This window comes from Aedes albopictus, chromosome 1 (assembly GCF_035046485.1).
Source record: "Aedes albopictus strain Foshan chromosome 1, AalbF5, whole genome shotgun sequence".
Classification (NCBI taxonomy): Eukaryota; Metazoa; Arthropoda; class Insecta; order Diptera; family Culicidae; genus Aedes; species Aedes albopictus.
This window is the reverse complement of record NC_085136.1, coordinates 334592478-334608839: the sequence shown is the minus strand read 5'-3', so window position 1 is coordinate 334608839 and position 16362 is coordinate 334592478. Positions and strand designations below refer to the sequence as shown.

The window sequence follows — 16362 nt, the reverse complement described above, 5'->3', positions numbered from 1 at the left end:
TGCAATGGAACAGTTCAGTTTAAACTAGAAATCAGGTTGTCGCTTTTATTGCGAATATTCCCGTAATTTACGCGCAGCTCCACTCCAGTTGCGCGCAGTCAATCAGCCAATGAAATCCCCGTGGAGCGGTGAGAAGAATTTGTGCCAATACCGAAAGTACAGAATTGGCCCCGTACGACGCTGATTCGGGTAGTGACCAGGCCGAGTAACGGTGTCCGGTCATTTGGCCGAATGCCAACTTGCCGAAAGAGTCATTTGGCCGAATTCCGTTTGGCCGAATCATTATGAAAAGAATTCAAATGAAGTTTTTGACAGCCAGTATGATCATCAGAAGTATTTTCTTCTTTCAATCATAGGCTATTTTTCTAGTTTTGATATTCATGGAGCAGTTGGCATTGAAACTACCGATATTTTATCAAGGATTTTTCCTTCTTTGAATCATAGGCATATACTGAGACGGGAAACAGTGTCATAGTCACTTAAGTTCATCATTCATTTTTCGGCCAAACGGCATTCGGCCAAATGGCGTTCGGCCAAATGACCCGGAACCAGTAGAACCTGGGGTCTGGAACCGGACGTAGAAAGCACACCACCTTGGTCGTTCCTTCCCCAATCCAACGTGTGGGGTGATCGACGAGCTCATTACCGGTGATCAGTGAGTTGTGTTATCACTGGATCACACGCCTCGCGGGTTCGGTGACGGACGTTCGTATGGCGAGGGCGAAGATGAGGTCCGTGGGCTTGCCCCGTTTGCCGCCGCTCAAAATCCTATGGGTTACCACCCCGTCGTCGGCTGGAACTGGGACGTCGATAAAGATTGCAAAGCCTCTCCGAAACCCACAACCACTTCCAGTGAAGATCCTCGCTCTAGGATACACCAGTGAACCCTGAATGGCCAAAGTTCACCTACTACGGACCACGACCAAGAAAGAGTACTGGAGGAACAGCATGGAAGGCGATACGAAATGTCAACGAAAGATTCCGCGATGTGGCTGCTGAAATCCGTAGGGCAGAAAGTGGCACACACTTAAAACAGAATGCCGAGATCGGCTGTGCAAATCTCGGTTAAAGTTCATTTGCTGAAATCTCGGCTAAACGCTTGACATTTGATGTTTATTGCCAGCGGTACCCATGGGTGCTGCTACGAATAAACTTGAAAGTTTGCTGATATCCCAGTTAAATTGCGATTACCGAGCGCTCGGCTGTGCGAATCTCGGCAAAAGAATGAAAATTAGCCGAGCTCAACTGAGTGTGCAAGTAAGAAACCTAACCTCTCCTCTCTCCCAACACGAGATCTACTGGATTTACACGGCCGCAGCGAATATCTCACATACAAACACACACACACACACAAACATACACACCATGATTTTTGTAAATAAATATGTTTAAGTCTACTTTTGCATTGTATTTTCGTTGTTTCTACATCTGACCGCCTTGGTGTCCTTTTCAGAGGGCCTGCTTTCATTTTGTATTGTCCGCTTTGTTCCGCAAAAAAAAACGGTAAGTGAGTTTCAGCAGTCACCGACCCTGAGTGGGTGTAGCCGCAGGGCTAGCCGTGATTAACATTGCTTCAGGAATTTCACCAATGATTATTTCAGCTATTCCTCCATTGAATTTCCATGGGTTTTGTTAAGGAGTTACTTAAAACAATTCTCAAAAGAAGAATCTATACCACGGGTGTCTGCAGAAACTCATCCAGAAATTATTCTAGGGATTTCTGCAGGTATTCCCTTCGGGATTCCTAAGATTCCTTTTGTAACAGAATTTATTAACAAACGGAATGTTTATTGGAAAAATTTAAAACTTTTAACAGAAAACCATATAACATTGCTTAAACAACCACCCGTAGATCGAACACCACTCTTTCTCGTACAGCATCACCACAGACGTAACACCTTGAACGATTTTTATGGAAATCCATCGCCCAGTTCACACTACCATCACCTGGTGGAAAAATTGCACGAGTCACTGTGTTGTGCAATATCGTCAACATAGAAAAACGCGCCTCTGATTGTGAAAGCCACAACTATGAAAATTTAAAATGATCGTTAAAAGCGTGGTCGACGGAAACACCACTATTCATCTCACTCGAACAACTGACTTGACTTAACGAAAGTTGAACATGTTGAACTTTTTTATTCAAGTCAAACGGAATCATCTCACTTGACCCATCTAAACCTGCGATTCATGTGAGTTGAATTCAGGTCATCTGTCAAACGAGATGAATTCAATTCAGTATGCTTATGTACACGAGTTGAACAATGTAAACATCGGTACTCGAAATGTTGTTAATAATTCCTCACAGTTTCTCAGATTTTATCCCATTTATATCAAAGTGTAATCTGGCACCAATGTCAAACTGCAAAGTGTTGCGTGTGCTGGATAATAATTGCTGTTTTGGGGATGTCTTTCTACAAATTTCGTCGATCATTGATATATTTTTTTTATTATTAATGTGTATTTTAACTTAAATGCTATGTAATTCTACACTCGTCAAGTCCATTGAAAAAAAGAGTAACTCAGAGTTTCTCAGAGTTGCTCTCGTTTTCACAGTGTCTTGCCCCTAGGGTTGGATCGCTACACTTCAAGCATTGCAATGGATTGATTAAGAAATTCACACCTGGCTCTTATAACTCCTTCAGAAACTTACTCCATAAATTCTTCATTAAAATTTCTCCAGCAATTCCTCAAGACATTTCTTAAGAAAATCCTTCGAGGAATTCCTGCAGGGGTTTTCTTAAAAAATGTAATTCCTGCAGGAATTTCTACACAAATTTACGCAGAAGTTTCTTTAGAGATTTCTACAGTAGTTCAAAGATTTGTACTGGAATTTATCTAGGGGTTCTTTCAAATATTCAAAATCTTTTCCATTAAATGTTTCATTAGTTTCAAATTCAGTCGAGTCAAGTACAAGACACTGAAGACGACCTTACAGATGAGGTCGAAATACGTATCTGTCAAAGGATGCAAATTCTTAGTGGAATACAAAGGAACAGTACTTAACGCGATTTTCTTTTAACTTACAGATATTCCCCTAACAAGCCCAGGTTCATCGTCATCATTCAAATTCTTGTTGGTATTCCTCCCTATATATTGTATGTACATATATTAGTTTGAAAATAAACCGAACGCAACGACGAGCACACGTACTTTGTGGTCCACCGTGGACAGTCTTGGTCAATTGCAAGACCAATAGATAGATCAAAGCTATGTAAGCCAATGTGGTTATGTACCTCAATCATAAGCTCGTAGAGATAACTAGTTTCATTTGTAGATCCGTTGACCACCTGTACGTAAAAAGAATTTGATTTTTTTCCCTCATCTGTAGAGCCTTTTAACCACTGCGTCCATTATTTAGGAATATTGTGGTATGACCCATATTTAATTTGGTGCTAGTCAAGTATCCTGTCACAATTGAGCTGTGATGGACAATGGTTGATGTAACACCTGATCCCAACTAGGCACAACTCGTTTTATAAAGTTTATTACCCTGTTGGGATTACTTCTCCAAATTTCCAAGGGCTCTAGAAACCCTTTACCAAATATCGCCAATCTGTGATGGTACAGCACTCCGCAGTTGCAGAGTAAATGCTCGGCAGTTTCGTTTTCCGTTTAACAGAAACGACACTCGGAGGATTGGATTTTTCCAATCTTACTTAGATGATATTTACTCGGGCAGTGGCCAGTCATCAGACCAGTAATTACCCTGAGATATCTTTTGTTTAGATTCAGTATGGACCTGGCTTTTTCTGCACTGGGTTTTATGAACATTTTTGATTGATTGGATGTATCCGTGGCATTCCAATTAGATTCTACCGTGGACATTTCCCAAGTTTTTAGTTTCATCCGAAGAGCACACTCAGGAACTCCATAGAAAGATTCAGGGCCTACAAAGCTTGATGCCGCACCCTGTCTAGCTAAATTGTCGGCGTTTTCATTTCCCAGAATAACCTCGTTCCTACTGGCCAATTGCTTCAGAGAAATAATGCATTCCTACACTAGCTTTGATTGACACGTGAAAGCTTTTAGCGCATTTAGAGCCGCCTGACTGTCCGAAAAAATACAGATCTTGGCAAACCTATAATTTCTTTTCAGACAAATGTTGGCACACTCTAGAATGGCTTGAACTTCCGCTTGAAATACAGTGGGACTGCATCCCATTGGTATAGCCTTACTGATACCGGGACCAAAAACACCAGCTCCAGTATTTTCTCCCATCTTGGACCCATCAGTATAAAATACAATAGAACCTGGACGTAAACTTGGCCCACCAGCATCCCAAACATAGCGACATGGTTTCACCACTTTGAAGGGAACATCATAGTTGGTCTTCGTTATCATCCAATCTTCTACTGTTTTTTTGTCCATGTTTAATTTGAAGTCTTTGATGATCCTCAAATGTCCAGCAAGATCCCCGTCTAGGACTTTATTGTAACGTATAAACTGCAGGGCACTTTTTGCCGCTTGTAGTTCAACAAATTGATGCAATGGCAGTAAATTAAGAAGGGCATCCAAAGCAACTGATGGAGTGCTTTTCATTGCTCCTGTCATAGATATACATGCAAGTCTTTGTAACTTACTTAGCATCTTTTGACAGGTTACCTCATTTGTTTTGGGCCACCAAACAAGTGAAGCATAAGTAATCTTAGGCCGGGCTATTGCAGCATAGATCCAGTGAATCATGTTAGGTCTAAGACCCCAGGTTTTTCCTAAGGCTTTGCTGCAGACCCAAAGGGCATTGGTACGCTTGGTTAAAACATTGTTTAAATGAGAATTCCAATTCAGTCTTCTGTCCAAAGTTACCCCAAGATGTTTAACTTCTTCTGAGAACTGAATTTGAACTCCATCTAAAGAAGGTTCAGTAAGATTTATTTTTAACCTTCTAGTAAAAGGTACAATTACAGTTTTTGAAGGGTTTACGTTTAATCCCTCCTCTCGGCACCATTTGATGGTAACATTCAACGCAGATTGTAGCCGGCTAGATATCGTGTCGTCATATTTTCCACGTATCAGAATAGCTACATCATCTGCGTATCCAATAACCTCAAAGCCTTGATTGATGACTTTTTTAAGGAGTTCGTCCACTACCAAAGACCACAATGAGGGCGTTAATACTCCTCCTTGAGGACAGCCCTTCACAGATCTTACTGTTAGTTGCGCACCTCCAAGAACGGAAGAGATCTCTCGATCTCTACACTGAACAGCGGCTTGCGGTGAAAATTACTATTCTGAGGGTCAATTTAAATACACAACGCCACTAAATTTGTGCAGACTGATTTTCGTTTCAATTCAACAGAATTATGTTTTCAATTTTACCATGGACTCGATTTTCAATTAAAAAAAAGTTTCTGTTGGCAACCGGATTCGAACCAAGAACCTTGACATCACCAGGCACGCACGCTACCACTCGGCTATCGAACCGGTTGATGTGAGAAGAAACAAAACGCACACAAGAAGCGTTGGTGGGTCGATGATCATGTTTTGGCAAGGTAAATTTAAAAACATTGTTATGCTTGTCATTACTGCAAGCCGCCTTTCAGTGTAAGCATCGATATTATCCATTCAATAATGCATTTATCCAAGCCCCTTGCTTCCATTGCAGAACGCATTGAGCTGTAGGATGCTTTATCGAATGCTCCTTCAATGTCGAGAAAAGCAACCACGGCTATTTCCTTGGCTTGAAACGATGTCTCAATTTTGCCGACTAGCGACTGTAGCGCTGTTATAGTAGATTTGCCTGGTTGATAAGCAAATTAAAACTTGCTTAGAGGCATTTCTACTAAGCTGGTAGACTTGACAAAGTCATCCACTATTTTCTCCATGGTCTTTAACAGAACACAAGAAAGGCTTATGGGTCTGAAGGCTTTTGGAGTTGTTTTGTCCCGCTTGCCAGCTTTTGGGATAAAAACAACACGAACCTTCCGCCATGCCTTAGGTATGTAAGCTAAAGTAATACTGGCTCTGAATATTTCGGTTAAGAGCGGACAAATCGCCTCTTTTCCATGTTGAAGTAAAGCTGGGAAAAATCCATCTTTCCCGGCAGATTTGAAAGGTTGAAAAGAACTCAATGCCCATTCGACCCTCGACGGTGTGAAGATTTCACAAGCTTTTTGATAGGCATTGGTCGACCACGCATGTCTTGCCTTATCCGAGTCCTGTTCTTCATCCGAATAAGGAATCGATCCTGGGAAGTGAGTTCTCATCATTACTTCCAATGTTTCAGAAGAATCAACAGTAAAACTGCCATCTTCCTTTTTAAGACTGCCAAGACCTTTTGAATGGTCTTTCGAAAGGACTTTATGAAGCCTTGCAGCCGTAGGAGCGTTATTGATGTCGTCACATACCCGTCTCCAGTCCTTCCGTTTGGCTAGTCTCAATTCTCTGTTGTATTCTGTAAGGGCTTGTTTATACTGAACCCAATCAGATGTAACTTTTGCTCTATTGAACAACCGTCTTGATTTCTTTCTCAGATCTGCCAGCTTATCATTCCACCAAGGGACATCCCTGTTGGATGACCTCTGTCGGATTGGGCAGCTAGCATGATATGATGAAATCATTTTATCAATAATCTCATCAGAGGCATTTTCCAACTGTGAAACAGACAAGATCTGCTCACCCTTATATGAATTTCCATTCATTAAATAAAAGCTGTAGAGGTCCCAGTTAGTTTTCTTTGGGTTTCTATAGCTTTCAATTAAATTTGATCCGGCTTTATAATCGAACCTGATATGTTTGTGATCTGACAATGATTCCTCATCAGAAACATGCCAGTTCGCGATCTTATCTGATAGCAGATAGCTACAAAGCGTAAGATCTAAAACTTCCTGTCGAATAGCATTAACAAAAGTTGGAGAATTCCCTTTATTGCATATGTCTATGTTATTAGACGAAATGTAATTCAGGAGATCCTCACCTCTTTTATTAATAATTGTACTGCTCCATATGGTATGGTGGGCATTTGCATCGCACCCTATTACAAATTGGGCGTTTATTTTTTTGCAATAATTAACAAAACATATGACCAAAGATGGAGGCACATCATCAACGTCTCCCGGAAAATATGCAGAAGCAATGCATACCTCAGTTTTTCCCTGGATTGTTGGGACCTCCATTTTAATCGCAACAATGTCTCTAGTAATAAACTCAGTAATTGGGACAAAATTTGTTCTCCTTCTTACTAAAATGGCTGTTCTTGGATTAGACTGACTTTCGTCGTACAAAATCCTACAATAGGCTCCTAAAGGCCTATCCTAATTGCTGCATAATTCGATCAAGCATTGATTAAAACGACATGATTACTCATTTTTTAGGCATTCCTATTAGATAAAGCCCATAAAATATATTTTCAAAAATTCTAATAATTTTTGCAACACTCCTTGTTTAGCACTCAATTTTGGGTAAATTTTGTTTACCGTGTATGTCAAACAGGAACATTTGTTGTCAAAAGTGAGCCAATGTGATGTCTTTTGCAAACCGCCGTTTCACTTTCGTTACGTCAAGGTTCACCTCGAATGTCAAACAAGGCCTGCTCACCATTATTTTGTTTTCGAGTTTATAAACTATTCTGCCATTGTTTAAGTTCGGAAAAAATATTATTGAGATCAGAAAATCATGTTCCTTTATGTTATGCAGCAAAACCGGGAAAATATTTTTTATTTTAGGACCCTATTCTGCGAAGAGCAACCCATTACCCTTCCACTATTTACCCAGGGCTCTTGAATTAAGCCCACGTCTAACTGTTCTCTAATAAATCTTCTACTGAGCACAGCTGAAGCACCCTTCGCGTGGTGAAGATTTGTTTGGATAATTTTCAAGGTACTCATTTTTTTTACTGTTTACAGGAGAAAAAAGGTCCACTGCGTCATTGCTCCGTTTAACACAGTAAGGGCAAAATACTGTGGAGGGTGCCCTGGTACTCCACAGGCACCGTTAGCGGTTAGGTTTTTATTAGACCCCCCTAACCATCCATTCTTAGGCACGGTACGCATTAAGCCGCATGACACTATGAATTAGGGATCGCCTGTTTGGTGGACTCTTACCACCGGATCAGACAATCCGTAGTGATATTCTTAGTCAGTTGAAGGAACTGCTACCGCCACTACACGGCTAATTTTGGTATCATACTTCCATGGTTTTCCTACCCTAAGCCACATGCACCAAAAGCAGTCTACATTTAGGCGTCTACATGAAGTAGAACTTACCACACACACACAAGTCAATCAAATTCACCACAATGAACTCAACATTTTCCTGCGGGAGATGTGGGTAAAAGTTGAGAAAAAATCATTCAATAAAAGCATATTGAAAGAAGAAAACACGTTTCTTCTAAGGAAACGGTGTGGCCTTGCTCCTCTTGTCTTTTTGTTACCTGTCGTTGGTTAAGATTTGCTTCCAATTGCTCATCGAGATCATAATCGACCACTGCTGTCGCTTCCTGTCACTCTCTGTGCCATCTTTGTCGTCGGTGCAGATGCACTGTCTATCGATCAACGTAGTTTTTCCCTTAATTTTTAACGTTTCCAGTTATTTAGTTTTCCCCGCTCTATCGATCCTCGCCACTCTCTGTTCTGTATCGTATCCTATAACACTGCTTTCTACACTTTCCTGTCCCCTTGACTATCACGCCGAGGACCTGGGACTGGGATAGAATCCCACTCCCGACAAACTCGCAAAATGTGAGTTCTTCCTTCGGAAGGGAAGTAAAGCGTGGGTCCCGAGATGAACTAGCCAAGGGCTAAAAATCTCGTTAATACGAAAAAAAAAAACTTTCCTGTCACTCTTTAACGTTTATTGTCTCTCACTTGTCAACAGCAATTGCGATAGAGCGTGTGTAGAAGGCAGGCCTCAGTGTATAAGTTAAATCTAGGTAGCCATTGACTAAGTGCCGATCATTCTGTTCTGAAATAAACCTTTGAGAAGATATTGACTGGTGCGCTGAATATGATACACCGCGCGGTCTTTGTAATGTTCCCAAACGCGCATTTGCACGAAATTCCACGCGGCAAATCCTTCTGGAAAGGAACGGCCGCACTTGAGGAAACGCCGCAATGTTATCTCCCATAAGAGTGAAGTAAACGGGGTGCAAAAAACGCGGCTGTTCCTTTCCTCAGGGATAGACCGCGTGAACTTTTGGGCAAGTGCGCTAATAACACCGTTGTTAGATTTCTTCCTACAGAGCCCTTTGTTAAGTTTTCCTTTCTGATGATCTTTACTGGTATCTGCACTTTACCACTTCCCGCTGCTTTATATCGCTACTAGTTTCTATCTTAAGCTCTGTGCATCTCTCTATCGCTCCCTTTTACATAACATTACTGCCTGTCGAATTAAGTCGTTTTCGCTCTGCTCCGTCCCTGTGAATCGATCCCCGTCATTGCTTAATTCTTAGCATTCATTGTTTGTAACTGTTCGTTTCTTACCTGATAATATTTTTACCATTCTGCTTGATCTCGGTCCTAGTTGCTTTCCAGAACTTTCTGACGTTTACAGTTACGCTCTATCACTCCTAGTTGCTTTCTTAAGCTCCTTTATGCACGGTGTTACTAATTGACGCTTTTTGTCGTTTTTATCTCCTTCAGTCCTTTACCCTCCATCGTTTCCATAATCACTTTATTTTCTTCTCTGTTGCTCTCCCTTGCAGCTACCAACACATAATTGTTTCCTGTCCATCTTGTTACTCTTTACCGCTACTTATTGCTCTTGATAGCCTACTATCGTTTCCTCTATCATTTCCCTGTTACTATCTATCGCTACTAGTTGTGTTTTATAACTTCCTGCCACTCTTTATCATTTAGCGTCATTCTCTATTGGCCCTAGTTGATCCCTATAACCTTTTTCACACTATATATTACGTCCTGTCGCCTTTAAAGTTTGCTTGCCTCCCATCGCTGTCAATGTCTCACTATCGTTTTCAAACCTTGATTTTGTATCGCTTCCATTCGCTTAGTCTTCTTTCCTATCGATCTTCACAAACTCCACTCACTATAGTTTCCTGACATTCTGTATAGCTTCTAACTGCTCGTAAAAGCGTCCCGCCGCTTTGTGATGCTCTGTTGCTTGTTTATTTCGTATCTCGTAACTCCCATATCGTTTACTAACACTTTCTAGCCCGCCATATCGCACTAAGTATGCCTCTCTGTGCCACCTTCAACAGTTTTCTGTCACTTCCTAACACTCTGCATTGTTTCTTTAGCTCTGTCACTCCTTTTCAACGGGTTGCGTGTCAAAACACGAAATCATAAACAAAATTCTTCTTCGGGACTTCGAGTATTGGAACGAGATACCTCCTGGCCAGATTTCGGATCAATAAACCACCAGAACACCAGCCCTCGATTACATTCTCATTCATTTATTCCACAATGATATCACTGTATTTTTATTTCCTTGTAAAAAATCCTCTAAATACACAAATATATATACTTTCTCGTCTTCCTCTCCGCTTGGGAGGAAGGCTCTGTTTTCACTACTGTTCGATCAGGCACTGATTTCTTCGTCAGAGACGCTTTAACGGTTTCAATAGCGCAAATATCGTGCCCGGATGAACACAGCTTATCTTCTCTTTCTCTAAATGTATATGTATAAAAAGACTCTGCGTTTTCCAAAACTACAAGACATCTACTTAAAATCTGGTTGTATATGGATACGACGGTAAAATTTTGATTCTCTCTCTCACTTTTGTTCCACGTTTTTGATTTGATTTTAAAAGTTTCTCTTGTTGTTATCTTCTAGCATCTGTGGGATAATAATTTTTAAAATTATTACTTCGCTGCTAATTTTCCCGGTTCGGATGCGAATCCGACTTGTTCCGAATAAATACTTAACGGTTAGGGGGGGTTCCCAATCAGCCCACGGGACGGTCATCTTTTGTGGGATGGTTCTCATGACAGTTGGTTGGCTAAGGTTCTCTACGCTCTTACTAATGGTTACGTACACAATTCGATTAATTTAGCCATTTTATATCGATATTCAGGTTCGTTCTTCAGTTTCAATCATGGCACCTGAATTTCAGTGCTCGTTGAAAGGTGTTCCAGTGAGTGGTTGGTAGCGTTGAAGTAAATTATAGGAAAGGGGCTGTCCATAAACCACGTGGTCATTAGGGGGAGGGGTGGGGGGTTAGGGGTTCGGCCAATGACCGTTTTGTATGAACAAATAAAAAATTTTGTATGGAGTAATGACCACGCGGGGGGGGGGGGGGGTTGAAAAGTCCCAAAAAAATGACCACGTGGTTTATGGACAGCCCCAAAGCACATGAGCTAAGAACTAATTCGATGTTTTTTTAGGATCACACAAGTAAACACCATTTGAGCTGCATTGAAGCGCGATATTAAGTACTTGAATCGACGGGCGTAAGTCCAGACTATTAAGTCACACGTAAGCGGTAAAAGCTTTGAAATTACAAACGATACTTTATTCTAGTGTTTAAGCAGAAAAGCTTGGGTGATTCAAAACAGCAAAACTATAGTCGGTTCAACAGTTCCTTAAGGAACATCTTCTACAACGGTTGGAATGCATTGAGATCACATAATACTACACAAGTTATGTAAGGTGTTTTGCTTCTTCATTGACTTATCAATATACAGTTTTCGACAAATCCTATTATTTTTCAAGTCGGCTCCGTTATGCTTAATTTTGGTTGAGCCTGACAGATAAACAATAACTAACCCATATCATACAATTATTTATGAATTATAAAACAGAATAAATGATCACACTTACACACTTTTTTGTATACTAGTGTATTTAGTAAGAAAAACAAATTGGCAACCCTGTACAAGAGGCCAGGGCTGCCAAATAAGCAGTAATTTTTCAACGCGTTTCGAAGTTGTAAAATACATTGGATCTGACGAAATCTGTCTACTGTAACCTCAATACTTTGATTGCTTCAAATTCTATAGCAAAGCTTTCTTAAAATCCATTTAGTTTGCAGAAGAAACGACTAAATACCGTTGTTGGCTAAAATGCTAAAATCAAGAATGAATTTTCATCCCATCAACAAAAACTATAGTCACATATGCACTTCGCGTCGACACCAACGTCTAACAACAAACAACTTATGCGGTACTTGAAAAGAAAAACCGAACCACAGAATTACTAGCTGATTTCCTAGTAATCCAGTGCCAAACATGCTGCTAACGACCATTGGCGTAACTAGGTCATAGCTCTAGGGGGGGCCAAGGCCATGTCGATATAGATTTTTTATACTAAAAAGATACTTTTCGCCTGAATTGCGTGATTTTTTTCCGAAATGGATTGTTCTGGAGGGGGCCAGGCCCCCCCTGGCCACCCCCTATTTACGCCAATGCTAACGACAGTTTCTCATCCTTTTCTTACGACATAATAGGTGTTATTTTATACACTAAACGAAACGAACGAACGAAGAAAACAAAAGTCATCATCGATTACAGCTGCGTGGTGATGACCGACTTCCGGATGATGGTGGCCTCCTTGGCCTTTGTCGAACCGGTCACGACATCCGAGGAGACCAGCCACGGCGAGATGTCCATCGAGTGCGGTTTGATGTTCTCCTTCAGGGCTTCCTGCGATCGAGTAGGATTTTGGTAGGAAATATTAGGAGCTGATTTATTGTCTAAAAATTATGAAGCGTTTTTTTTTTCGGTGCAGGGATTTTTTGTTCTACGCAAAGCAGGCAGCCAGGCTGTTAGTGTTCTATGCAGTTCTACGGGAATGCATTTGGCATTGAGCAAAAATGACTATGCCACACGCATGGATGCTGTTAATCATACACTGATGGAATTGTTAATGTTGGTTTCATGGGATTTCTTATACATACCTATTGATGATGATTTTGTTAGTAACGTGTTTTTCTATATACAAGTCTAAGCTCTAACAAATCGGCCCCGTCAAGTTATACAAAGGCAACTGAGCCTACTAACAATTCAACCAAACAAAGAAACGTTGTTTCTTTTTCTAGAAAGTATTGTTGTTTTATTTTCTTCCTGGTGATTTCGGTGCATTTTTCCTGGTTTTTGTCATTATCTTTTTCGTTCTTAAGGCTTTACGGGGCGTCATCAGAATCATCAATCATTGCTGTCAAACTTTGAAGATGCTAATCTCGAGTTCTACTGCATGAAATGAGAAGAACTGACATGTGATGAACAATCGACTAAATTTTCAGTAAGATCAGTCCACTGGAACTAGAGATGAGCATTGTCAAAGTTTCGAGGGTAATGATTATGAAAGAGACGGAAGATAGCTAAATTAACACGGTGTCCCGTATCACCTTAATCATTTGTTGGCGTCTTTCTAAGGTGATCATTTTCCATGCTCTCTATCGCTCATCTTGGGAAGAGGATCGTTCGTTTCTTCGTTCGATCGTTCTTTCCGACAATTATGCCACTTTTACGAGTGCGGGCGTAAGTCTCGACTCCATAAAAACAATTGCGCTCTCAAGTGGGCACAAACGCGAGTGTGTTGTGGATTGGCATCTAAGCCGAAAGAGAGGTGGATTTGTAAAAAAAGGAGTGCTCATAATGTGGACTCAGGAGTCAGTTTGGCTTTCTATCCCGCAGAATCGTTACCTGTTCTGTGGCTTAGTTGGTTGAATCGCCAGTCTAGTGAATACGGAGTCGTGGGTTCGAATCCCACCAGAACGCCAATTTTTTTTTTTCACAAATTCATATGCCATTTCTGTATGCGTCGTTATGTCATCTCTACTGTATTGTATAGTCGTCTTATGTCGGTGTCGATATTTCAGTCTGTATCAATCGTTATTGTTGTCTGTCTATTTCTAACTTTTATTTTCACTCTTTACCACTGTATATCGCTATTACAACTTCTTATCAATCGATGTAGATTTCTATTGTTCTCTGTCATTGTTCATTGTTTCGTTTTGCCTTCAACTACCCATTTATTTCTACTTCACTTTCAGTTATTATATCAACCTACTTCGACTTGTCACTCTACATCTAGGTACATATCGCTTCTTCCCGTCACCTTTCGCTATCGTTTTCTGTCATGCTTTTTTGGTTTCTATTCCTTTCTACCGCTACCTGTCTAGCAGTCGTATCTTAATGTAGATAGCTTCCCACTTTGCTTCCACTATCATTGATTTTGTTCCATTATTTCCTATTACTTTGGATCACTCCGAATTTTTCTATGTCGTCCCTCCTTATCAAGCTCTCATTCACTCTAAGCTGATTTCTATTACTTTCTATCACTATTCATCATGCTATTCATTGATCTTTTGCGTTTTCTACTCGCTTTGAATCGCTCTATGCGATAACCTATCACGTTCTGTCGCTCGCGCTCCCTGTTATACTATGTATTCTATATCATTATATACCTTAATCCTTATCGGTCTCTCTCATTGCTTCTTATAGCTTCCTAACGCTATATGTCGCTGTCTACCACTCTTTTATCAGTATCAGTTCGCTCTTCAACCTTTCCTATCGCCCTTCACCCCTTGCCGTAAATCTCTACCGCTTTATGCCACTCACCCCTGTCGCTCACTTTCCTTTCGAATAGATCACTCTGTTCTGCTCTATCGATCCCAGGGAAACTCTCTTCGCTCATGCGAAGAGCGCAGAGCGGAGCGAAGAGAGTCTCTCAAGGATTGATAGAGCAGAACAGAGTGATCTATTCGAAAGGAAAGAAAGCGACAGGGACTGATAGAGGGCCTTCGACTCGTGAGTGGCATACTGCTCTCCTTAACGCATGCTGTCACTCTCGATAGATCCCTGTCACCTATCGCTCTTTATCGACCTCTTTGGCGCTGTACAACTGTTAGTCGTTTTCTATCGCTCCCAGCTAATTCCAATAAAACTTTCCCTGCATCGCTCTCTATTATTCTCTATAGATGTCTGTTATTTTCTGTTGCTGTCTGCTGTTGTATATTGCTTTCTACCACTCTTTAACGATACATATTCTGAGCAGTGGCGTGGGGGATTGGTTGGGTGTCAGGATTACATAGGGGCTGTTCATAAACCACGTAGACCAAAATTTGGCCATCTCAGACCCCCCCCCTCCCCCCTCGTAGACTTTTGTCCATACAAAATTTTTGAAATTTGTATGGAGCGTAGACTTTTGCCAGGCCCCCCCCCTCCCCCCAAAAAGTCTACGTGGTTTATGAACGGCCCCATACATAGGTGTTTTTGGGGGTTTCGGAGTGTTATAAGTGCGATACATGTTACATGCGTTACATGGGGTCCGAGGGGGTCTTAGGGGGATATTGAAGGCATTTCAAGAAGCTTCAGATGATGTTCAGTGGTTTTCCAAGATGTTACAGAGGCGTTACACAGGCGTTTTCGGGGGTTTCAGAGGGATTTAAATGCATTATATGAGGTCCGAGGGAGTTCTGGGGTTTTTAGAGGTATATCAAGAAGCATCAGAGGCATTTTCGGGGGTTTCAGAAGATCTCAGGTACGTTACAAAGGGTCCGACGGGATCTCAGGGAGTTCCGGACAAGTTTCAGCGGATTTAAGAAGCAATACATAGGACTTCAGGGGTGTTTTGTGGGGGTTCCGGAGGGTCTTTTCAAGTGCGTAACGCTTCAAACTCCTGGAAATGCCTTTGAACCGCCCATGTAACCTTTTGAAAACCCGCTGCAAAACCTCCGAAGCTTTTGCCACCGAAATCCCCCTAAAATCTTCTTGGACCTAATGTAATGCATTTAAAACCGAAACTGCTTAAAAGCTGAATAACCCTTGTAGGATGTTGGGGTCAATATGACCCAGATAGGCACGCTGAACGTGTGCTACGCCAGCGTGATGTACCTAACCTAACATCTTAGAAGGATTAATGTGCTCCTCGGAAGTTTATGTAGCATGTGATAACTCGTACACTGAAGTTTACATGCGTTACATGGGGTCAGAAGGGGTTTTAGGGGGTTTCCAGAAGCATTTCAAGAAGCTTAAGAAGATGTACAGTCAGTTTCCAAGATATTACAGAGACGTTACATAGGCGTTTTCGGGGGTTTCAGAGGGATTGAATTTAAATGCATTATATGAGGTCCGAGCGAGTTTTAGGGGGATTTTTGAAGTATATCAAGAACCTTCAAAGGCGTTTCCGACGGGATCTCAGGGAATTCCGAACGATATTCAGCGGGTTTAAGAAGCAATACAGAGGAATTTAGGGGCGTTTTCTGGGGGTTCTGGAGGTTTTTTTTCAAGCGCGTAACTCGCCAAACTCCTGGAAACGCCTATGTTACGCCCATGTAACGTTTTGAAACCCCGCTGAAATGCCTCCGAAGCTTTTCGAAATGCCACCGAAATTCCCTTAAAACCTTCTTGGACCCAATGTAATGCATTCAATACCAAAACTCCCGAAAACGCCTATGTGACGCCCCTGTAACTTTTCGGAATCCCACCGAAAATCCTCTGAAGCTTCTTGAAGTGCCTCCAAAAT

The 16362-nt window shown here is 41.4% G+C and overlaps 1 protein-coding gene across 1 annotated transcript in view; it reads right to left on the bottom strand.

Moving 5' to 3' along the window:
- Nucleotides 1-11887: 11887 nt before the first annotated feature.
- LOC109404007 (band 4.1-like protein 4B) overlaps nt 11888-16362 on the bottom strand; it is a 143504-nt gene continuing 139029 nt past the window's right edge. The window contains exons 10-11 of the mRNA XM_062847422.1: nt 12304-12536; nt 11888-12127 (exon numbers count right to left, since the gene is read on the bottom strand). Coding sequence (XP_062703406.1) covers nt 12399-12536 — 138 coding nt within the window. The 3' untranslated portion in view covers nt 11888-12127; nt 12304-12398. The remainder of the gene's footprint in view (nt 12128-12303; nt 12537-16362) is intronic.